General features: G+C 61.2%; 1 protein-coding gene across 1 annotated transcript; it reads right to left on the reverse strand.

The window, feature by feature from the left end:
- Positions 1-473: 473 nt before the first annotated feature.
- GLI1 (GLI family zinc finger 1) lies at positions 474-22326 on the reverse strand. The gene is given in 15 exon segments (XM_040618433.1): positions 474-4681; positions 5036-5315; positions 5495-5743; positions 6195-6359; positions 6859-7008; positions 7635-7775; positions 7902-8003; positions 8111-8203; positions 8206-8278; positions 8517-8712; positions 9946-10041; positions 10220-10259; positions 10261-10387; positions 10760-10855; positions 22053-22326. Coding segments are annotated over 13 exon segments (3915 nt in total). The 5' UTR covers positions 10318-10387; positions 10760-10855; positions 22053-22326; the 3' UTR covers positions 474-2408.
- Between the last annotated feature and the right edge of the window lie 1264 nt (positions 22327-23590).

A 23590-nucleotide genomic window follows, 5' to 3' on the forward strand; every position in this document is an offset into this window, starting at 1 on the left:
CAGGCGCTGCCCAGCCCGGAGAGCAGCGCAAAACGGCGGCGGAGCGGCAGGCGCCAGCCCTTCTCCAGCCGGCCGGCGGCTGAGATGCTGCGGTGGGCTGCGGCCGGGCCGGGGGCTGCGGGATGGGCACGGGGCTGCGGGCCGGGCAGGGGGCTGTGGGCTGGGCTGGGCATGGGGCTGCGGGGCGCGCACGGGGCTGCGGGATGGGCACGCTGCGGACCGGGCACGGGGCTGCAGCCAGGCACGGGGCTGCAGACCGGACAGGGGGGCTGCGGGATGGGCACGCTGCGGACCGGGCAGGGGGCTGCGGACTGAGTACGGGGCCGCGGGCAGCACGGCAGGGCTGCGGACCGGGCAGGGGGCTGCGGACTGAGTACGGGGCTGCGGGCAGCACGGCAGGGCTGCGGACCGGGCAGGGGGCTGCGGACTGAGTACGGGGCCGCGGGCAGCACGGCAGGGCTGCGGACCGGGCACGGGGTTGCGGGCTGAGCAGGGGACTGTGGGCTGGGCACGGGGCTGCGGGCTGTAGACCCAGGCAGCCCCCCGGCGGGGCTCTGGCCGTCTGCTTGCTGCTGGCTGACGCCGAGCCGTCGCCATGGAAACTCCGGTTCCCGGTGTGGGCCCGGGAGGGTGCGCAGGGATGCTGGTAACCCCCCGGGAAACGGACCCGCAAGCCACGGGGTTGGGGGGAAACCCTGGAGCCCCCGAGCACTCCCCGCGGGTCTGAGGTGTGACTCTGCAGGCTGGGCGCCCCTGGCAGCCCCCGAGGAAGCCCCCCGCGGTCGGGAAGGGCCCAGAGCCCGCAGCCCCTGAGGACCCCCCCTGGCAGCAAAGTCCCGGAAAGCCCCTGAGACACCGACAGGACATCTTCAGACCCTGTCAGTCTGAGAACTGGCCCAGGAACCAGGAAAGATGCTCTTGAGCATGACTCGGAGGTTTTGGGAAAGCCCAGACAAACTGCAGGAGCCCTGGAGTAACTGGGAACGCCCCAGCATGTCTGGAGCAGCCCAGCCATCCACTCAGAGGCCTGGAGAACAGCCCCAGCAATGTACTAACAGCCTAGAAAGAGCCCTGGAGCATCCCCAGAGACACCACGATGCCCTACGCCATCCAATGTATAGATGTATAGGTTTGAAATGCCCAGTGCTGCCCTGAGGACACTGTAGAAGCAGGAAGACAAGCGCTCAGAAACAGTCAACAGCCCCAGAGACCCTACAAAGAACCCTCAGCACTCAGGGCAGCCCTAGAGGTACCACGGTGGTGCCTCAATGCCCAAGGAAAAGCCTGGAGTAGCTCCCAGAGATGCCAAGATGGTCTGAGAGAAAAGCACCAGTTCCAAGCATAGCCCCAGAGCCAGTGAGCCATACCTTAAGATTATGCCATACCTTGAGACTATGCCTCCATGTGCACCTGGGTCTCGCTGTGCTTCTGCCAGCGCTTTTGTTCAGTGCTGCCAGGTCTGCGATACAGTGACAGCACTGCCCTGACCTCCACCACCCCCTGCCACGGGAGCAATGCGGCTGCCTGTGCAGCATGTGTTATGGATGGGTTGCCAACCCAACGACGGGGTGCTTCTGCAGGGCCAGGCATAAGTGGATCTTGGTACCAGATGAGGGAATGAGAGAGGGGGCGGGGGGTGGTGGTGGTGGGGAGCTTTACAGCTCCTGGCACAAGGGTGCAGCTTGGAGCCCATCTGCAGGGATAAAAAACCGCACAGCTCACACTCCCCTGAGAAAGGGTTTAATGGGGAGGGGAGGCACTGCTGTTTCTTTCCAACAAAAGAAAAGCTGGGGCAACACCCACAGGGAAGACATACACATATGCACACTATGTACAGAGTGACACGAGCAGTGCCAGGCACCCCAAGCCCCCTGCCAGCATCCCTGTGGTGGAGAATTGCCTCCCCCTTCATCCTCCTTGAGCAAGATGGGGGAGGGGGGGAGCTTGCCAAGCAAGGAGTGATTGCAGTCCTGACAGAGACTGGGACCAGGGGGAGAGTGGCAACCAAGGGATGGGGCCTGCCCACGGGATTGGGGAGGGTGGAACTCTTTGGTTTCGCCATTTAAGACTGTGCAGCGCCGCCCTGTCCAGAGGGCCGAGGGCCACATGAGGCAGGGAGAGGTTCCAGGCACTGGAGTGGAAGGGCTCAGTAAAACCAGTTCCCCCCACAAGAGGTGACCTGAAGTGCCTGATCAGGGTTGTGGCGGTCTGGGACCTAGCAAGGTCTCTCCCCTGAAGGAACCTGACACAGACTGGAGAAGGGGAGACTCCAGGGTGTTTCTCCCCAACTTCCTCCCCTGCACCAGGCATAACTCTGCATGTGAAGGGATTTCACACCTCCGCCCAGATGTGGTTTCCCCCCCCCCCCCAGTTGCTGACATGCCCACCTTACGGCTGGTACCTCCTAGTTATGACAGGGAGTTGAGGAAATGGCTCTCCCCTGCCAGAGTGCTCAACATGGAGCTCATGTCACCCACTGCCATGTTGGCACCACCAGACGCAGGAAGCAGGAGGCCACCAGCAGGGCTTGCGGGCCCAGGCAGCAGCGCGGGTGTCTCTGGATCTTCCACAATGGCAGCAAAGTCAAGGTGCGTATTCTCCAAGTCCAGGGAGTCCAGGCTGTTGGCCACCTGCTCCCCTGAATCCAGGTAGCAATATGAGCTGCCTTTGAGTCCTTCCAAGCTCCCACCATAATGCCCGGGACCCCCGCAGCTTGCTGCCATTTGGCCCAGCAGCTTATGCCCACCTTTGCCCACCTGCAAATGCATGCTCTGGCCGGGGTAACACAGCAGGGCATTACTGGGCCCCTCAGGTGTGGGACGGGCAGGGGGCAAGCGAAGCACGCGCCGGGAGCTGGCTTCCACTCCCTCGTAGGAATGACTTGGCTGAGCCAGGTTGCCCACATAGTTCAGACTGTTTTGGTGACCAGGTGGTTTAGGGCCACCAGGTGGGTGTGGCACCATCTCTGGGTTGAAGCATGGGGCGTTTAGGAGGTGCTGGGTCTCTGCCAGACCCTGCGGGTGATCTGGTTTGGTTTGGTAACCAGAGTATTTGGGGCTGAGATACAGGGGTGCCTGCACAGCTTGGCACTGCCCAGGTTCACTGCCCAGCCCCATGCCAGCCTCCCCTCCCTTGGAGGTTAGTTGGTCTCCCCACATCAAAGCCTGCTGGGCCTGCACATAGCTACGAACCATCACTTCTTTGGTCTGCATGGTGGGGGTCTGGGCTCTTCTAGTGCCCGGGCTCAACATGCCCATGTAACTAACAGGTGCCTGTTCCTCAGACTGGTAGCCACCAGACCCTACATTCATGGCTTGGCCGAATGATGCAGGACACTGCACGGGCCCAGCAAGCTTGGCATTCTGGCAGGGAGCAAGTGCTGGGGCAGGTACTGGGTAATGCTGCTCAGATTTGATCTGTAGTCGGTTAAGCCAGTGCCCCCCAGAAAACCCACTGTCCTGGCACGAGCTCACAAGTTTGGGTTGGTGCCCACAAGAACTGGGTAGTGGGTAGTCAGTACTTTGATGGTGACAGTGTGGCCCCGACATGGCAGCAGCAGAAGCACTGACACTTGGCTGCCCAGAACTCATCTCCAGATTGCTTTGGGGAGGTTCATCCCAAGGAGCTGGCATAGTCCCGTTGCCAGCATGCATACTTGTGAAGTGCTGGTTCATCTGGCACTGAGGGAGGGAGAACTCGGACTGAAGCAACCCCTCCTCCATGTCCCCATGCCCTCCTGTGTTCAGCTGCATACCCGCTGCGGTCTGGTGAGCACTGCTATAGGGGCCTTCACATTGCAGCTCCACACCGGTCCCCTGGCAAGGGAAGCTTTCCTCAGGGTAGTTCAAGTACTGTTCCATCTCTAGCAAGCCAGACTCCACGCCTGCACCAGGGCCTTCTATGCTCACGCTCTCCAGGAAGACGTTTTCACTGATGCTGGGTGGGCGCGAGGAGAAGACATGGTGCTGAAGGTTAGCATCAGAACCACCCAAGGGCTGCAGAGCAGTTCTGCCTGCTCCTGGCACATTCACGTTACCCATGCTCTTAAAACGATGCACCTTGGGCACAGCATGAGGGTTGGCTGCAGTCCGGGCAGGGTCGCTGGCCCGCCGCACGCCGTTCCGGGGCACGAGGTGAGGGGGAATGCTGCCTGCGTAGCCCGTGTAGTCATTGGAACTGTGCCTTCGCAGCAAACCATTCGCAAGGAAGCGGGGTTTGACTGGCCCAAGGTAGTCCCCAGGTAAGCTGCCGTGGCCACCCGTGCCCACCCGCTCCACGCTGGGCAGTGGGGTTGGGGGTGGGCCACCTGTGGCTGCAGCGTATTTGGCCTTGAGACAGTAGCGCTGGGCTGGGGTAAGGCTGCCCACACCTGGCAGCCCTCCAGAGTGGCTGGCATCACTGGAGCGTCGCGACTCGTCCGTAGAGATGGGGTCATAGCCGTCTGCCAGGCTTGCCGCGCCAGGCACTGCCCCTGCCTCACCACCCAGGCATGGCCCAGCCAGGTACGGGGACACCAGGGATGAGCGCCGGCTCACAGTGTAGGCTGAGCTTATAGTGCTGGTGGCACTGCTTCGGCGCTCGTTCAGTGGCATGGCCATCTCTGCTGCTGACAGCTCCGCAATGCGCCGGTGCGAGGCAGCTGGCGGTGGCAGGGGGATCCCAGGCACCTCCCCAGGCAGGCCTGAAGAAAGAAAAGGAGTTACACCAGGGCACTCAGGACACAGCACGGCACCAGTAGCCAGAGGAACAGGCAGCCACCTCCAGTACCAGGATGCAGCCTCTTCCATGGTTAGTGCCTGTTAGGACAGGAAGCAGATTCAAGTAGTGGCAACAAAGAGGGGGCAGAAGATCATTTAGAATCATTTAGGTTGGAAAAGACCTTTAAGATCATCGAGTCCAAAGATGGGGCACAGCCCAGATGTGGGGGTCCACCACTAGTGAAAAGAAGGTGTGGAAACCTCTACAGCCAGAGACCAGATCTCTCTTGCCCATGGGACTGACCCCGCATCCAGGTGGGAGGGAAGCACAGTCTCACCGGCTCCAGGGATGGCTGGCAAATTCAGGCCCTTGGTAGCCGATGGCTTCCTCATCTGCTTCAGTTTATCAATGCGAAGATTTTCTAGCTTGTGGAGGGCCATGAGACCTGAGGTGCCCATAGGCTCACCGGGCACCACATCCTCCAGTGTGGACAGATCCTCGTAGCTCCCACCGGCGTTACCCGCCATCTCCACTCCACTGTCATTGTTGGTGGTGCTGCCAAGCGGGGAGTGGTCACTGCTGCAGGACGACTGCCCACCTGGGCTGGGCTGCGGCTTCTAGGGGGTACCCAAAACATTAACCAAGGAAAAGGGGGTCAGATATCCACTATACACTTAATGCAACCTGTGAGCCCACGCCCTGCCAGAGGTACCTGGAGACGACTCCCCTACCATGCAAACTGACTCCTCCAACAGGCCTGCCAGCTGCCCTCTGCCACCACCCCTCCATTCCTTACCAAGGCCAAGTCGGGCACCAAGAGCTTGCCGTCATCCTTCCGGGCATCCATGGGGCCATTTGTGTCTTTCTCCTGCTTCATGTCTAGGGGGCCACTGGGGGTGGGCAGTGCACGGCCTGGCACCACATCCCCCCGGTGCTTCTTGGTGACATGGGCATCAGGGCCGTGCACCGTCTTCACGTGTTTGCGCAGGGAACTGGGGTCTGTGTAGCGCTTGGTGCAGCCTGGAATCTTGCACACATAGGGCTTCTGTCGGGGAGAAAAGGTAGGCATGGTGGAGGGAGGGTGTTAGCTCTGACTAGAGACCCCTCCCAACAAAGCACCAGCTGGGCGTGAAATAAATCCCCCTCCCCTCCCTCTCAAGTGGGCCTGAGAACTGAGGGAACGGAGGGTGGGAAGGGATCAAAGAGGCTGAGTCCTCTTGGAGGGGGCACGTTAGGTGCTACAGCAGGGCCCTGGTGGAGGTTCTAGGGAGCCAGAGGGGAACGCAAGGAGTGGGGCAGGGGGTAAAGGGACCCTGGTGGGAATGCAGGCGACTGAGGAAGGGAGCAGGGTGCCGTACTTTATTAGAGCAGGCAAGGAGGGAGTCGGGGCACACAGAAAAAAACCCAGGGATGCAGGGAATTTTCAGAGTATGGGCCTACTCAGAAGGCAAACAGGGAGCCCAAAGGGTCGCAAATTGCCCCCAATAGGTCTGTACCTCATTGGAGTGAGTGCGGTTTTGATGCTTGGCCCGGTCAGAAGCATTGGAGAAGGCCTTGTTGCAACCCTCGTGTTCACACACGTAGGGTTTTTCACCCGTGTGTGAGCGCAGATGCGTCTTGAGGTTCTCCAGGCGTGAGTAGGCTTTGTTACAGCCTTCGAACTGCGCAAGCAAGCAGGGTGAAACATGCCACACACCTTCAACAGACCCTGTACCACATCATCCCCACGCTACACATCCACTGCACGTCTGCCATGGACATGCATCACACCTCCCAACCAACACACAACACAACCGCCCTCCTTCAGGTGCATGTCCTCACACCACTGCACAGCCCTTCCCCCGTCTGGCCGGCATCACGGCACCCCACTATGCACTGGCCACAGGGCTGTGCTGTACCCAGCCTGCTACACACCCCTTCACCCCACGTGCATCTCTGCCGTGCCACCGATCACATGGGCTCAAGCTTGCCACCCATGAACCCCACTCTATCACGCGCCACTGTGCTCCTGATCACCCCCTCTGTCCCACCTCTTTTTCCCCACCACATGTCCCTCAATGCCGCGCTCAAGCCGGGCCAGCTCACACCCTGTCCTGAGCTCTGCCCGCTGCGAGGCACCACAGCTTAGCCGAGGCTTCTCAGAGGCTCATGCCAGCTCACCGTGCATTTGTGGGGTTTCTCGCCTGTGTGACGTCGCATGTGCACCACCAACATGTACTGCGCCTTGAAGGGCCTCTGCTCTCGGGAACATGCTGCCCAGTGGCACACAAACTCCTTCTTCTCCCCATGGATATGCTCGTTGTTGATGTGCTGAGGAGAGAGGGGCATCACTGGTAGCATTGGGGAGGGTGCTAAGTGTCAGGGAGATACAGGTGTTTTAAAAGAATATCATGGGAAAAATGGACATAGAGGGATTAGGATGGTGGGTAGAGACACCAGAGGTCAGGGGAAAACAGAGTGGTCAGACAGAGTCTAGAGGAGGCAGGGGATACAGGAGATGGCTGGGGGCTACTTTGTGAAGACCAAGAGAAGACATAGGAGTCAAAGTGGTCTGAGGGGTGGTCAAGGGGACATAAAAGAGCTGGAGTGTCTGGAGGGAGAAAAAGAGAAAAGGAGGAAGTCTGGATGCACACCAGTGGTTCAGGAGAGCTGCCCCAGGGGTGAGGAAGGCCAGACTGGGTGTTCCCCTAGGGACATGGTATAGGAGGGTCACAAAGAACTTGCTCACAAGAAGTTGAGGTTGCACGTCCCTCCCTTCCTAGGGGCAACTTCCAACACTGTGCACCTGTATGGCGAGTTCTTAGGGCCAGGGGCAGGGAGCAGTCCCGTATAGGACAGTCTTCAAGTAAGAGTCGTGGGTTGACACAAGGGGATATCAGCCAGCAGCCTGAGGGCAGGTTCTGAGACTGGGTGCACCCAGGCAGGACCTAACTCACATGCACCAGCTGCTCCTGCGTATCAAACTCCTTAGCACAGCCGTCCCAGTAGCAATTTGTTTCATACACGGTCTCAGACTCAGGTTTCCCGTCCTCCTTCTCCAGATCTTCCCGAACATCGAGCATCCCCAGCAAGGGGTCCTGGAGGATCACAGCCAGATAAGCACTCCCAGGTACAACCCTTCGTGCTCCCTGTTAGTGGGAGCGGTGCCAGGGAGGAGCACAGAGCCCCGGGGAAGCAGAGGGGTCTCAAGGCCTGGGGAATACCTGGGTGCCTGTGGAAGCTGGGCTGGAGATATCGCCCTCGGACCTCTTCTCTGGGTATTTGACAGTCAGAGGGCTGCTCAGGCTCCACTCCAACTTCAGCTGCTACCGAGCCAGGCAGGGGGAAAGTGGAAAGCAGTCAGCACTGAGATGCCCACTGGACCACCACTTTTATGGGATGCACCGCTTACATGGATGCAAGGCCCCCTTACCTGGCAGTGTTTGAGGGTCCCACAAGCTGGGGCATGGTGGCGGAGCCCTGGGCGGGTGGACAGGTGCTCATGGGAGCTACATGGGGGGGGGGGGGTGGGGGGGTGTGGCTGTACAGGTGGCCTTGGCCCTTCTGCTGACCTGATGGACTCTGGAATCCCAGTGATGGACTGCAGACAGCAAGAGGGATGAGCAGATGACACCATCAAAGGACAGAAATTCAGGTCTTCTAAGCCAGGGATCCCAGGTATCTGAACTCCCAGACACTCCTTCCCTAACCCACCATCCCACTCTGCTCCTGCCTTCCCTAGCCCTCACCCCAGGCACTCCCGAATTTAGGAATCGGCATTCAGGCTCCCAGACTGACAGGCTGCATGCCTGCCAGCGAGGCTGAAGTCTGGTGCCCACCTGATGGTGCTGATGGAGAGGTGGCCATAGGAGCCACTGGCAGAGGCACAGCGGGAGTTGATGAAGGCAACGAGGGAGTTGGGTGAGGTGCGGATTACCGTCTGCAGGTCAATGCTGGAGTCTGACAGGGGTGAGATGGACAGTGCCCGCTTTTTGCCCAGTTTGCCTGCACCACGGGGCGTTGAGAACCGTGAGCCTGGGATGGCAGCAGAGAGCAGAGGGCACTCCTCTCAGCATGGGTCTTAGGAGGCTGAAAAAACCCCCAGGGACACAAGCCTGATGCTTTGGAGCCTGGAGAAGTACCCTGAGTGTGCCTGTTAGCTTCTGCTATAGATAGGAATAGAATAGAATAGAATAATTTCAGTTGGAAGGGACCTACAATGATCATCTAGCCCAACTGTCTGACCAGTTCAGGGCTGACCAGAAGTTAAAGCATGTTATTAAGGGCATTGTCCAACTGCCTATTAAATGCTGACAGGCTTGGAGCACCAACCACCCATCTAGAAAGACTGTTCCAATGTTTGACCACCTTCTCAGTAAAGAAATACTTTCTAATGTCCAGCCTGAACCTCCTCTGGCACAGCTCTGAACCATTCCCACACGCCCTATCACTGGATCCCAGGGAGACGTGATCAGCACCTCCCTCTCCACTTGCTCTCCTCAGGAAGCTGCAGGTAGCAATGAGGTAGCCCCTCAGCCCCCTTTTCTCAAAACTAAACAAACCCACAGCCCTTAGCTGCTCCTTATAGAACATACCTTCCAGCCCTTCACCAGCTCTGTTGCCCTCCTCTGGGTGCATTCGAGTCCCTTCACATCCTTCTTAAAAGACGGGGCCCAGAACTGCACATAGTACTCAAGGTGAGGCTGCACCGGTGCTGAACACAGCAGGATGATCACCTCTTTGACCAGCTGGCTATGCTGCCTTTGATGTGCCCCAGTCTGTGGTTTGCCCTCTTGGTGCCAAGGCTAATTGCTGGCTCCTGTTGAGCCTGCTGCCCACCTGCACCCCCTGGATCCCTTTCTGCAGGGCTGCTCTCCAGCCATTCCTCTCCCAGTTCATACTTGTTGCTGGCTTTGGACCATGGCAAGGCTTAAAAATGTCCTCCCTCCCTACCACAGCCATCAGTGTTCCTAGGGGGTACCTGCACCCCTTGACACATGTGTACTCCCTGCTACGGCTGATATCATTCCAAGAAAAGCATCTGAACCCCTTGGTCACAGTCAACACAAATCCTCCCGTTCACAGAGGCATCACTGTTCCAGGAAAGACACCTGAAGCCCCACTAGTCTCGCGCTCACCATAGGTGTCACTGCCTGACCCCCTCAGCTCACACGCCTGCACCCCTAACACAGCACCATCCCCAGGAGATGCCTAAAGCCCTTGTAGAACCCCTGCCTGCCCCATGCCCTCCCAAGACTGGGGACTTACCGTCACCACTGCCTGGGTGCTCAGTTCCTGGCACCAACCCATAACCACGGTGACCGCTCATGAGGTTTGACTGATGGCATAAGGGAAAGTCAAGTCCTGGCCGAGGGGAGGAGAAAGACAGGAAGATGTTTTAGGGTGGGCGGCACAAGCGGGAGAGGAAATCCCCAGAGCGTCCCCGAACCCAAGGACTGAATTCGAATTGGGTGCCCCTCACACCCACCGCGGGCACTGCTCAGCCCCCAGCACTGGCCAGGACGAGGAGGCTACGACAGACCTTGTGGCCCTGGGGCACCCGGGGCTGGTCCGTGAGGGGGGGCGCAGGCAGCAGCGCTCAGCATAGCCGGTGGCCGGGGGGCTGACGGGGTTGAACATGTCGCGGCGGGGCCTGGCCAGGCTCAGGAACACATCTGGTCCTCGCCGAGGGGCTGGAGCCGGCCGGGGTCTGAGGAGGACAAGGGTGGGCTGGGACGCCCCCTGGACCCCCGCGCCCAGTGCTGTCCCGGGCCCGCCAGGGGGCGCCGCAGCAAAACGCAGCCGCGGGGCCGCCCGGGCCGCCCCCGTGGGCGCGGAGGTTACCCCGGGCCCCGCCCGGCGCTTCCCTCCACCCACGTCCCGCATCCCACGTTCCGCCTGGCGCTTCCCGCATCCCACGTCCACCCACGTCCCGCAAGCTCCCGCCCCACCTGGTGCTTCCCGCATCCCACGTCCACCCACGTCCCGCAACCCACGTCCTGCCTGGCGCTTCCCGCATCCCGCGTCCACCCACATCCCGCATCCCACGTCCCGCAAGCTCCCACTGTGGCCGCACACCCACCTGTCCAGGGTGCACAGCCCCCTGTGCTGCCGCCTCACTGCGGTGCCCAGCGCAGACCTCGGCCCTGAGCCACAGCAAAGGGATGTCCCGGGGGTGCTGCCAAGGCAAGAAGGGCAGGTGACAAAGGGGGAAACCCTGTCGTCATCCCCATTTTGGGGCACAGACACAAACAACGAGGGTCTTAGGCAGAGGAACTGGGCTAGAGGGCATCTGACTCAGCAGCAGCCACTGATGAACATCTCCACGTACCCAAACACTCTGGGGACCCCTGTCCTTCCATGGTGGTGGCCCCTGGCATTTTTCCTTGCCCTCTCCCACACGCATACATCATGGTGCTCCCTTCCCACTAGTGGCCCCTCTTGCCCTAAGGGCTCCCACTTTCTCCCCAGAGCTGGGGGCCATTCCCTACCTGGGACACAGGCCCATGCGTACCTGGAAGGGAGAAGGGGCTGGTGCAAGAGGAGATGTCTGCAGAGCCAGGGGGCAGCCCCCCTCCCCCCCCATCCCTCTCCTCCCTTACTAACCTTACAGAGACACAAACCATGCAGAAAATTGCATGCCTCCAGTGGGCTAGGCGGGGGCAGGAGGTACAAGCTATGGCAGCTCTGTGTGTCACCACAGCCACTTAGCCAAACACTGAGGCCATCTGGCACCCCCTCCAAAGCTAGTACATCTGTCCCCATGCCCCCAGTGCCTGGCAGGCCCCCAGGCCCCTTATGGCACCAACAGAGGAGAGTTAACACACCCTAAGCACACAGACCGCAGTACAGATAACAGCATTGCCCAGCTGAAGGCCACCTCTGATAGCCTGGCACAAGCGGTGACACTGCTGCAGGGCACCCTGTGGTCACCCATCACAAGCATCCCTTGATACTGACTTAGCAAGGTGCCCTTGCGCTTGGTGCTGTGCTAAGAGGGTCCTGTCGCAGCAAGGCAAGAGTCCCAAGCACGCTGCAGTGTCTGTTGCAGGGGGAATGAATACACACATGTGCGCCCAGACACCCACACAAATATCCACACTCAATCCGCATACACAGATGAAAAAAATTATGAGCTCTAACTGCCAAAAGGGGGAAACTAAGGCATAGACAGTTAGAACCATTCTTGGTCAAAGGACCCAAGCTGGCACCCTGCTCTGCTCTCCTCATGGGTCCTTGCAGCATCTGCAGGTCCCACCCAGTCCTGCCTTGCCCATGGGTCCCCACCCTGCCTGCAGGCCAAAACCCTGCCCTGTCCCGCCCACACATCCCACCCCTGCCCACAGGGCTCAGCCCAGCCCCCTATCGCATCCCTGCCTGCAGGTTCCTGCCCTGTGCCTAGGTTTCATTTCCACCTGCCACTCTGCTTGGTCCTGCCCACGGTCAGATCTCCAACCGTGGCTGTGCTTTTGACCCCTACACCCAGGTCCTGGCCCACAGCTCCATCCCCACCCATGGTCACTGTCCTGCCCCAAGACCCCTGAGGGCTTACATATGAAGCACTGAGGCTCTGGAAGAAGAAATAACCACAGGGTGAGGGACAGGGACATGCGGGTGGCGCTAGGCACTCGGCATCCTGCCCCATCAGCCTCCCTCTCTGACAGACCAAAGGAATCGCCCCAAACAAGGGGTCTGGGGGAGTGGGAGCCCCTCACCCTGCTGGGAAAGTGCTGGGTTGAGTTTGGAGCACGGAGGGATGAGGGGGGCAGCAATTCTTCCGCATGAGTTGCCCCTTTGAAAGCTTGTCGTGGGGCTTTGTGAGAGTGTCAGCCAGGAAGAATGGAGCAGGGGGGGCAGCAGGGCAGGCAACGGGGGAGGGAGGTACCCGGGAAGGTGGCAGCGCTGGGGACAGGCAAGGGAAAGAGAGATGAGTAGGAAACGGGGGGGGTGGGGGGGTGGAGGGGGGGGGGCTCTTACCTGCCCGCTGGACCAGCTGCAACATCTAACAAAGAGAGGGTTTGCAAATCCCTCACAAAAGTTTGTCTAGTTGTGGAGTCAACCACAGCACTCCCCTAGCCCTCTGCACACAGCTATTCATATGTGTGCCCGCACACACACAGATGCATGAACATACATTTGCACATATCTGGAGAGGCACATATGCAGCTGGGAGCTGCTGGAGTTCAGCAAAGCCAAAGCCCCCTGCCTCCCCCTCCCAAAAACCATCAACTGAGCTCCCCCAGGCTGCCCCAGAGCCACAGTCCTAGCCCACCAGCTCCTTGCTCTCTGTAAGAGCGGCAGGTTGCTGGCGTGCAGGGCAGTTACCATACACGGCCACCCCAGCCCAAAGGAGAGCGGGGCTGTGCCCATCTGGACAGATGCACCCAGATGCTGCAGCAGCAACGGGATGAGGGGCTCTGCCCTGAGGCCAGCTGGTTCCCACCAGCCTACAGCTCCCCGCCACAACCAGGACTTGCTGCCCTGAGCTCCAAGCAGATGGGGCACCATCTGTGGGGCATCTACCGCTTCCAGGAAAAGGGTTAATTCACCCATAGCCTTTGTGATGTCCCCCTTTACCTTGCCAACTGTTAGCCCTGTTCACCTTGCCATGCACAGCTGTGCCAGCCCCTGCCATGCCTGCTGCCTCCCATATCCCTGCACATACGTACATGTGCACACACATTCACAGAGCGCATGCACACACTCCTGCAGAGTGACAACCATACAAACCCCATGTGCATGCACACAGTACCTCTGTAACATGCTGCGCACACACACACTTATGCACACCAGAGAACACGTGTCCAATGGAACATGTGGAAAGCTGCATGTACATGCATACAACACACACACACACATGCACACAACACATGCACATACGCAGGTTTACATAAACATGCATGGAGCATGTGTGGCCTCACAGGGCGCACACGCGTGCATGGCGTACCATCACACACAGGGAACACACAAGTACATAGCACAAGGAACATTATCCCTGCCTCACAACCCCCCAGCCTCGCACACCACCTCCCTAGCTGGGGCGATATTCCCTCTGCGTCCCCTCCAGCACCCACCACGCAGGAATGGGGGCAGCTCAGTGGGGCTCTGGTTCCCACCACCCCCACTCCCCGGCCACCTAGGCACAGCAGGAGGGTCAGGGTCCTGCTCTGCCAAGGCAGCCTCTCCTTCCTGGGTGCAGGCAGAAGGGAGGGCTTTGGCGAGCAGATGCAGCCTGGCAAAGGCTGACTCTCCCCCTGGGGCAGCCTGGGGGCAGGCGGGTGCCAGGCGGGCACGATGGCAGTGACAGGGCTCTTCCTGACACCCACCCCACCCCACCCCCCACGTCCCCCCTTGCTGAGCACCACCACGGCGGCGGGGTGGCGATGCAAGGCAGAAAGTGCCCAGGGCCCACAGGTCCCAGCTGCAGGATGCTCCCCCCAGCCCGTGGGGTCCGCAGGGTCTCCCCAGGCCCTGATGGCCCCCGAGCAGGGGAGGCTGGAGGGGGCCGGGGACGCTGGGAGCCAATGGGAACCGGCCCGCGGCTCCCCCACCGCCGCGCTGCCTCCCCCGCCTGCCGCACACCGCCTCGGCCCACCCAAGTCGCAGCCTATGGGCATAAATTTGAGAGCCAGGCGCAGCCGGGATTGAGGGGAATCTTCCCTCGCTCTCCTCCTGCCAAGAAACTCAAACTGAAACACATTCCTCCTCCTCTCTGCCAAGAAAACAAGGAGCGCAGCCAGCGGCAGGAGCAGTTGAAGCAGGGCTGGCTCCAGACGCCGAAACGCCGCGCAGGAGGGGGTCAGGACTGGCCATCCCCCTCCCCCCTCAGCTCCCTGCCTTTTATTTCCTGCAAACACATCTAAAATCTTGTCATCTGGCTCCAGTTTCCTAAGGACACTGGGGAACGGTGCGGCGGGGGAAGGGAAGGGAGAGGGAGAAGGTGCAAAAGGCAAAGAGGGAACGGGGATGTAGGGAGCTCGCAGCGCGGGGCAGCCAGGATGCCTGCGCGGATGCGTGATGGAGCAGAGACGGCGGGCGGCAAAGAGACACATGCGGGCAGTGACGGGGGAACCGCACGCTGTTAGCAGACCTGGCTGCAAGAGGAGGAGGCGGTGGGCTGCACCCCACCGCACCCTGCGCCAGGGCAGACGCCCACCCCAGCTCCTGCCCTGCGCCAGGTACGCTGCCTGCTCCCAGCTCCCCACCAGCCCCCGGGCTGGCCAGCCCACACCAGTGGGTGCCGTGCGCTGCAGCAGGGTGGCCACCATCCAGCCCAGCACGCTGGGGGGTGATGGGGGTCCCTGTCCGCACCTCGGCTTTGTCCCCATCATCTTTCCCTGCCCCAGGCTCAGCCCCGGCAGGGTTAACCGCCCCGGAGTCCCACTGTGGAGGAATGTGATGTCAGGGCAGGATTAGCCCGTGCAGCCGAGATCCCAGCCGATAGACCAGCAGCACTGAGCTGTGTGTGGCACAATCCATCAACCCGCCCAGCACAGCCCCCAGCGTGGGGGGCCTGGGGGAGGGCTCTGTGTGTGCATGCGTGGGGACATCTGTGTTTCCGTAAGCGTGTGTGCATGTGAAGGCACAAGTTCGCATGTTTGCATGTGTGGAGAGGGGTTTGTGTTTATGGGCAAGTATGTTTTTGGAGGGGTGCCTGTCTGTGTACTCTACTCACCAATGTGTTTGCATGCATGCTTGCACATGTGCTTCTGCATGTCTACATATGTGTGGAATGTGCCCGTGTGCATGTCTACATGTGCATGTTGGGAGCTAAGGGGGAGCCACTACATGTTTGGAGGCCCCATCACCCCAAACCCTTACTCACTGGGGGAGCAGGGGAGGGCCAGAGCAGAGAGAAGGGGCAGACAGGGAGCAGGGTCCAGCAGTCCAGCAGGGGTTAAGGTGGGGAGACACCCCAGAAGGCTTCAACTTTGTGTCTTTCCACTCCCTCAGGAAAGGTGGGCTCTAGCCCTGGGTAGGCAAACACTTTGGCCTGCCAGGGGCACAGAGCCCTGCCAGCAGCCCTGCAGCCCCCACCTCAGCCATCTTCTGACCCAAGGTCAGCCATAGACCCAATTGGTTTAACCCTACAGGGCCTTAGGAAAAACACTGATCTGGCTTAAGATCTGCCTCCCCACACCGGGGCAGCGGTTCAGGCGGCGCCAGGGCCAGGGCAATCCTGCCACGACGCAACAGGAACCCGGCGGAGGGCCAGGCTGAGCCGCAGCAGCAAGCAGCAAGGCTGGAAGCGTGCTGCCAGGGGGCCAGTGCTCCCTCCTGCCCGTGGCAGTCCCGCACCAAAGGGACACATCCTGGCTGCCTCCCAGGGCAGCCAGGGTCCTGCAGCGTCAGCGCGCTCCTCCCCGGCTATGATGTCTCTGCGTGCTGTACAGCCTCCCCAGGTGCCACGGCTAGCAGCCGCCGGGGTCGAGGGGAAGGCCGCTGGCAGTGGGGCAAAGACAGTGCAATTCTCCCCCCTGGAAGAAGCCCCTTTTCCCTGCCCTGGGACCAAGTCGGGGCCAGGCCAGTCAGCACTGGGGAGCTGCTTCCTCTAACCCCACACACTCTCTCATCCCTGCCTGCAGCAGAGCTGACGTGCAGCCCTCCCGCCTCGCTGCCTTGCTATGCATCTGACCCCACTGTTAGGCCAGGCCTTTAGGGCGAGCCCAAGCTCCTCTGCATGGGGCAGCTAATCTGCCCAGGACTGCGGCTGCCACAAAGCACATTGCTTCAGGTTCAGGGGGTCTGAAAGGGGACGATTCAGGGTCACGATCCCATACTGGCGTGGGCTGCCAAGCTCGTTCCAAGGTGGTCCCTTGCCTGGAAAAGATGAGGCAGAGAAGAACCAGCTTCGGGAGAAGTTTACACATGCGTGGAGGGGAAGGGGCAGAGACATCCCTGCCAGGGCAGATTCAGGACATCTTCTACTCGGTTCTCCCTCCCTCCCTTCTCCAGCCCCAGCTGCCACCTTCAGAAAACGTAACACATCCTCATTCCCCACTTCATGCCAAAATTCGTCTCTGCTCTTCGCACCACTTCCAGTAAGGACCAGAGGTCCCTCCCCAGCCCACCCAACCCTCCAGCAGCACAGCCTTATGCAAGCCACAGTACACCACCACCCATACACCACATCTCAGAAGGGGGCAAAACAATCCAGCCCCTCGCTCCCACATGCATCCACACCCACTCATGACCATGCACTGACATGCCTCTAGACACGTTAACACATGCTAACACACGTGTGCTTTGGGAGGAGAGGAAGGCAGGCCAGCCTGGGGTGCAGCCCTGGCTGCCCGGTCTCCAGTGCACCCTGGGGCAGAGACAGCCCATGGAGGAGGGCTGCAGGGTGGGACCTCACAGCTTCACGCTCCCTGCGCCTGTTCCCCCTCTAAAGCAGGGACCGCCAGCCCTCAACCACAAGCTGAGCCACTCAGGAAGCCATGGCAAGCCGGGCAGGCAGGAGTGGTCGTGCTTGATAGGTGGTCCCTGGGCAGGCAGGCAATTGTCACGGGCTTGCATGTTGTTTGCTTTGGCCCCCAGCACAGACTACCCCTGCAAATTGCTCACATAAAGCCACTTCCCTAGCCCCTACCTTCATTGGGCTGGAGTCTGGGTGGGAGCAAGGTTTTGGGGTGAAGGTAAGGGTGGGTGCACACATGGCAGCAGCTGCTATACAGAATTTTTATGCTTCCTCTTTCCCTCCCAGTGCTGGAGGGAAACACCAAAATTGAACATGTGGGACCCATAAAAGCCCGGCTCTGAGTCACAGCTGTGGGAGCCCCTGCCAGGCACTGCTCCTTCCCATGGCATCAAGGCATCACCCCCAACCCATCAGCGTGTATTACATGGAGGGACACCCCCAGAACAGGGGCTGCAATGCAGGAAATCCTGCCATCCCGAGGGACTGAAGGTAGGACACGGCAGGCAGTGGGCTGCAGCGTCGTCATCTGTGCTCCCACTGCAGTCAGGGTAGTTCAGACTGAGCCTGTTCCCACCCCAACAGCTCCATCCTGCAGGATTCCTCAGAAGATGGGAACAGGAGGATATGCAGGACCTGGCAGAGACGTCAGCAGTCATTAAAGGATTAGATATACGATAGCAATCCCTTTTAATCTGTCTCTCGACATGCTGAGCAAGGAGCATGGAGCAAGGTAAGCACAGCACATGGGGATTTAGGAAGCATAAATTGCTCCTCCTTTGGGACAGGGAACCCCTCTGTCTATTAAGAGGTGGCGGTGGGAGTGCCTGTGGGCTGTTCCCAAAGGTCTCCGGTGATCCCTTGCCTGCTGGGACACATTTGTCTCTCCTGAGGTATCTGCCACTGGTGGAGGTGGGTGGCACAGATGCCTGCTTTCCTGTTCCTTGACTAGAGAGAGACCTGCTCCATCCGTAGACACAGCAGCCCCATCACTTAGAGCCATGTTCTCTGCCACTAGAGATCTGCTCCCCCTAGATCAGGGGTGGGAGTCTGACAGTGGGGTTGCACCACATCTGGAACATCCCCCCCCCTCCCCGCCCCAACCTTAAACCCAGATGCAGCAGAGCTGAAATCTGACTCTGTTTTTGCTGCTTGTTCCCACTCGGAGGCAGCTATTTTATCAGCTGTTCACCTTGTTATTCTGCAGCTTCTGAAGGGTTTTGATGTGCCACAGGGATCGGGGTGGGTACATTTGCTGTGTTCCTGTGAAAATTTCGGTAGAAGAATCCCCCCAGTCTCGCCAAGTTAGCATCACTGCTAGTGATGCCAGTTTAGCACCACTGGGATTGCTAAACACCAGGAGAAGATATCAAGAGAAACTGAGGCACACAGAGAGACTCTAGTACCACAGATGTGAGACACTGACCAGGCAGATAATTGTGCACACATGCATACAGGTGTGTGCACACACACGCAAACAGGCCCCTCTGTATACATGTCCACAGGTGTACACATACATACACGATCCTGGGGGACACTCTGGGTGTAGGATAGCTCTTCCTTCTGACCAACTGCCAAACACTCTACCAGCATGTCAGCACAGACGGACAAGAACAGGCCCAGTGGCCTGTAGAAGGAAGGAAAGACAACACCACAAATACCCTTTTGTCACACATGGGTACACGCATGTATAGGTGTTCATGTTTCTGTGCAGATGTGTATGTGTGTACAGGAGAGTGCACGTATGTGCAGGGGTGCGCACACTCATACAGCACGGTGGAGCGGTGGGAAGAATGGTATTCCCCAAGGACTACGGGCTGGCCAGCCTTCCAGCACTGCAGCTGGAGTCCTGAGCTGCAGCACATCACTAACAGCATCCCCTAGTTGCACTGGAAGAAGGGCCATCATGTCTTCCAGCCCATCTGCCCAACCACCCTTCACACCTCCTGGACAGTGAGCCGCAAATCCTCCTCCAAGCCCGAGCTCAACACCCGCCTCTCCTCCGGCTGCCCTGACATGACAGCACATGTGACAAGGTGTCCGCACTGACTCACTCCCCTGGATGGAAACTTCCCTACTCCAGGGAGATTCTCGCAGCTCAGCCAGCTCCAGTGCCACCAGGGGAACACAGTACTGAGTTTCTTCCACCACCTCCCACTAGACCAGCCACGGGGACCTGGCAAACTTCAGTTCCCAGCCTGTTCCTCATTTTGTGCTTGTTTTTGTGATAGAAAAGACCCTGGAACATGGCAGAGATAAGGATGCCTCCACGAGTATCCAGTGATTTGGCTACAAGCAGATGCCCGGGCAAGTCCACTCACAAGCATTACTGGGAGCTCATGCATGCACACAGTGGCAGCTGGGCTGGCAGATGCATAAGGGTACACACTGAATGGTCTCAGGTCAGTCTCCTCTGAGGTGCTGTGATCCTTGGTAGTAGGGGAATTTGGGGATCCTACCAGGCACAAGTAGTTTTGGTGTGGATCTGCGCCAGGGTCTCAATTTCCAGCAGATCCCCTTGCCCTCCAAGACCCTTGAGAGTAACAGTAGCCTTCACTGCACTGGGAAAATGCTCAAGGGAGGACATGGATAAACCCAGCTTGCACTATGCAGAGACATGTGCATCAATAAACCAGCTTCAAACAACCACAACAGCATGGAGGAGGAGACAGTAGGTACCTTTGCCATCCCGTCTCCCACAGAGGCAGCTTCTGCCTCACCAGGACACAGCAAACCTAGCCACACTGCGAAGCTTTCCTAGGTCTGAATTTCTGAAGGAGAAACTTCATCCAGCTGCTTCCTCTTCCCTTCCCCCCAGCCCACCGCTGCACCAAAACCCAATGCCCATCCTCAGGATGCTGCACCCATCAGTTCAGGCTGGCCACACGTAGCCTGCACACCAGAGTGGGGAAAAACACAGGTACCCAGGTGTCCAACAGCATCTGCTGGGCCCCCACAGCCCTTCCAGGGCTGCGCACAGGACCCTGGCTGTGCCTGGAATATCTACTAGTTTCCCAGACCCTAAACACAGTGCTGCAAATGCTGCAGCCATCCAGCCCCACTCAGACCCAGCTGTCTGCCTCTCACCCTCGCAGGAGAGGGGCAGCCCTCAGGCTGTCACTGCAGTGCTGGGTGCCCCGTTCTGGTTAGGGATCATCTGGACGTCACGTGTGCATGTGTGTGGATGGCCTGGCCCAGGGCACCATGACATGGAGAGGGTAATTCCCCAGAGAGACACCTCCTCTGCCTTTAGCCTTCCTGCACTCTCGGGTCACTGAGGGCTTGGTGCAGTTTGCGGGTGCTGGTCAGACCCCAAAAAGGGTGGCCTTACGCCCGCATAGGCTCAGTTAGCTCACGCTCAGTTGCAAGCTGGGCTGACCAAGCCTCACCATGCCATTGCTCAGGCGCTTCTCATGCTGGCGCTGCTCATCTGTGCCGTGCCTGACCCTGGCCAGCCTGCTCTGCCGGCCCTAGATTCCTCACGCCAGCCAGGGAATGATGCAGAGTCAATGCCTGAACCCAATGGTCCTGGAAGCTTCAGAAAGGCAGCCAAAGGGTCGGCATCCAGTGGGGCACAGGACACACTTAGAACCATCTGCCAGAAAGGTCAAGCCTGGTGTCAGCTGCAGGAGGACTCACGACTGAGCTGCCTCACCCACCCCACCTGCCCCCAGCCCCAGTTCTCTGAGCACTAAAGCCAGTAGCAGTCCTCGTGCCAAGTGTGCAGGAGGACTGATGGACGCTCAGAACCAGCACAGGCAAGGACTCAAGGTGCTCCACGAGTGATGTGAAAAAGCAGCTCTGCCTTCCCCTCAAAACCAGAGAGGTTTGATAAACTCATCTAGGCTCCCTTTCCCACAAACAGCTGGACCAGGTGAGCTTTCAAAGACCCCTTCCAACCTGGGCCACCCTGTGGCTCTATGACTCTAGGTTTCCCAGGGTGGGACACTTCCTTGGCAGCCTCTGCTACAGCCCACGTGGGCAGGGAAGAAGCAGCCCCAGGGCCCGCGGGATGAGGGCTGGGAAGCCAAGGTGCACCAGGACCCGAGCACTTTGCCGCGGTTTCTGGGAGGCTCCTTGAGGTGCACAGAATCTCCCTGTGCCTCACTGCTGCCAGACGCTTGCCCTGGCAGGCTGTCAGGGGAGCAGGGGGACCCATTGTCCCAGCACCAAACCCTCGTCCCCTCGGAGCCTTGCCCAGAGCCCCAGAACCAGTGGGGAGGGAGGGATGCAGCCGGCCACTCTGGCCGCGGGGTGCGCGGGCTGGGCCAGCCAGCTCCATGCCCTGCCAGGCGTACGCCACGACTGGTCCAGGACAAGGGAGCTCAGGATGGGATGGCCAGGAGCTTGCACCTGGGTGGGTGGCACTGCCCACCGCCCACGTGTGCCCGGGGACGCTCCTGCAGCTGCTGCGTCACTCGGGACACGGCAGCAACTTCCACCCGGTCGCTGCTCCCGGTCCCACACCCGCCACCCGGGCAGCAGCGCGGCAGGGGCTGCCGGCCCTGGAGCGCGGAGCCCCCCTGCTCCGGCCCGGCCCTCCCATCCTCGGGCTGCGAGGGGCTTCACTGGGCCGAGCCCCCCCCCACCCCGCCACCCGGCGCACGAAGCGCGGCGGGAGCGTGAGGGCGTGGGAGTGGGTGTGAGCGCGCGCGTACGTGCGGCGGAGCGCGGCGGGGCCGGGGCGCGCTGCCCGCCTCGCGCTGCCGGGCCCCCCCGAGCGCGCCCGCCCCAGGCGGCCCCCACCGCCCCGCGTGGGCCGGCCCCGCGCCCCGGAGGGCCCCGCGCCGGTAGCCCCGGTCGAGGTCCCGGCGGCGCCGACGGGACGCGGCAGCGGGACGGGGCCCGGCGGAGGGTCTGGCGCCATCCCAGCCCCCCCCCCCTCCCCGGGGGAGCGGGGGGGCCCCGGGTGCCCCCAGCCTCTGCCCGCGGCCCCGACTCGCCCGACGGCTCCTACCTCCGGGTGGCTCCGCGCGGCCCCTGGCGGGGCGGCGGGTCCCGCGGCTCCGCGCTCTCCCTCCCCCCGGCTGCAGCTGCGGCTCGGTCCGGGCGAGAAGCGGCACATCCAGCGGGACCCTGGCGGGCGGGGCGGGACGGCGCGGCGCCCCCCGCGCTTCCCCGGCCCGCCCCGGGCGCCCGGAGAAAGTTGCCCGAGCCCCGCGGGGGCGGCGCGTCCCGGCAGAACTGGCGGGGCGGCGGGTCCCGCTCCGCCAACTTGGGCGGCGGCGGCGGCGGCGGCGCCGAGCGCGTTCGGGACGGAGACCCCGGCCGGGAGCGCCGCCGGCTCCAGCCACTCCGAAAACCCGGGATGGATCCTGCACGCGCGGGACACGCGCGCCCGCCGCGGCCCTGCCCGCGCGCGGGGCCGGCGCGCACCCCACGCGCGCGGTGCGTGGCGCACGCATAGGTCCCGCACGCGGGCCGCTGGCGCACACGCGCACCCCCGGCCGTGCGCAGGGCTGCGCGGGTACCCGCGCGCTTTCGCGTCCACGCAGGCAGCGCTTACATGCCGCGTGCGGGCAGAGGTGGGGGCACACGCGTGTGAGCACACACACGGGGCGCGGGCAGCGGCCACGCGCACGGAGACCCCTGCACACCCGGCGTGCATCGTGCGTGGAAGCAGGCGCACGGGCATCGGCGCACATGGAAACAGCCACGCGCATGCACACACACACGCACGCGCCCCACATGCACCTGTGTGTGGAGCACGAGCACCAGATGACAAGGGACGTGCAGCCGCCAGCCAAGGTGCCTCGCAGGCAGCACAGGGACCGAGGGGCCTGCACCCGCCATCGCCCCGGCAGGGGGAGGGCAAGGCTGCCGGGGCAGGTGTCAGGGGCAGCGGAGGCGACATCGCGGGGCTGACACCTCCCAGCAGGGGCCCAGCACCCCACACCGCCCGGACGCCGCAGGGGGTCTGGCCAAGCCTGTGCCTCGGGCATTGCTGAGCAGAGCCCACCCACCCCAGGACTGGGACCGGAGGGAGCACCCAGCAAGAGGGACCCCATCTCCCTCGAGAGACCCCTGGCAGGGACGCAGGGGGTTGGTGGCTTCAGCCAGTCCTTCTGCCCAGGGCGCTGCTGAGGAACCCCCGAGCTGGTGTGTGGTTTGGGGGTGGGGGGGTGGTGGGGGTGCTGCCGGGAGAGGGGATTGCCACCAACAGGGAGCTCAGAACGTCGCCCCTGGTCTGGAAGGGCCACGTGGAGTGGTCTTGCAGGGGCTGGTGGCCCTGACACTGTGGGGCGGGATTCTGCCACCTGGGTCCCCACCTTTCCCCGGGGCACTGCTGCCACACGGGTGGGAGCGCAGCCGGCTGGGGGGAGTCAACGCCAGCAGCGAACCACGAATCCCCCTGGGACACCCCAGGGTGCCCAGAACCCCCCTCCCCCCCAACATCCCGTCAGGTCCCCGGCCAGACCCTACACGTGCTGCCAGCGCGCCGGGGACAGGGGCTGTGGGAGTGGGGTGTGGGGCCGGGGGCTGTGGGACCCGGGG

The sequence above is a fragment of the Falco naumanni genome, chromosome 20, assembly GCF_017639655.2.
Source record: "Falco naumanni isolate bFalNau1 chromosome 20, bFalNau1.pat, whole genome shotgun sequence".
Lineage (NCBI taxonomy): Eukaryota > Metazoa > Chordata > Aves > Falconiformes > Falconidae > Falco > Falco naumanni.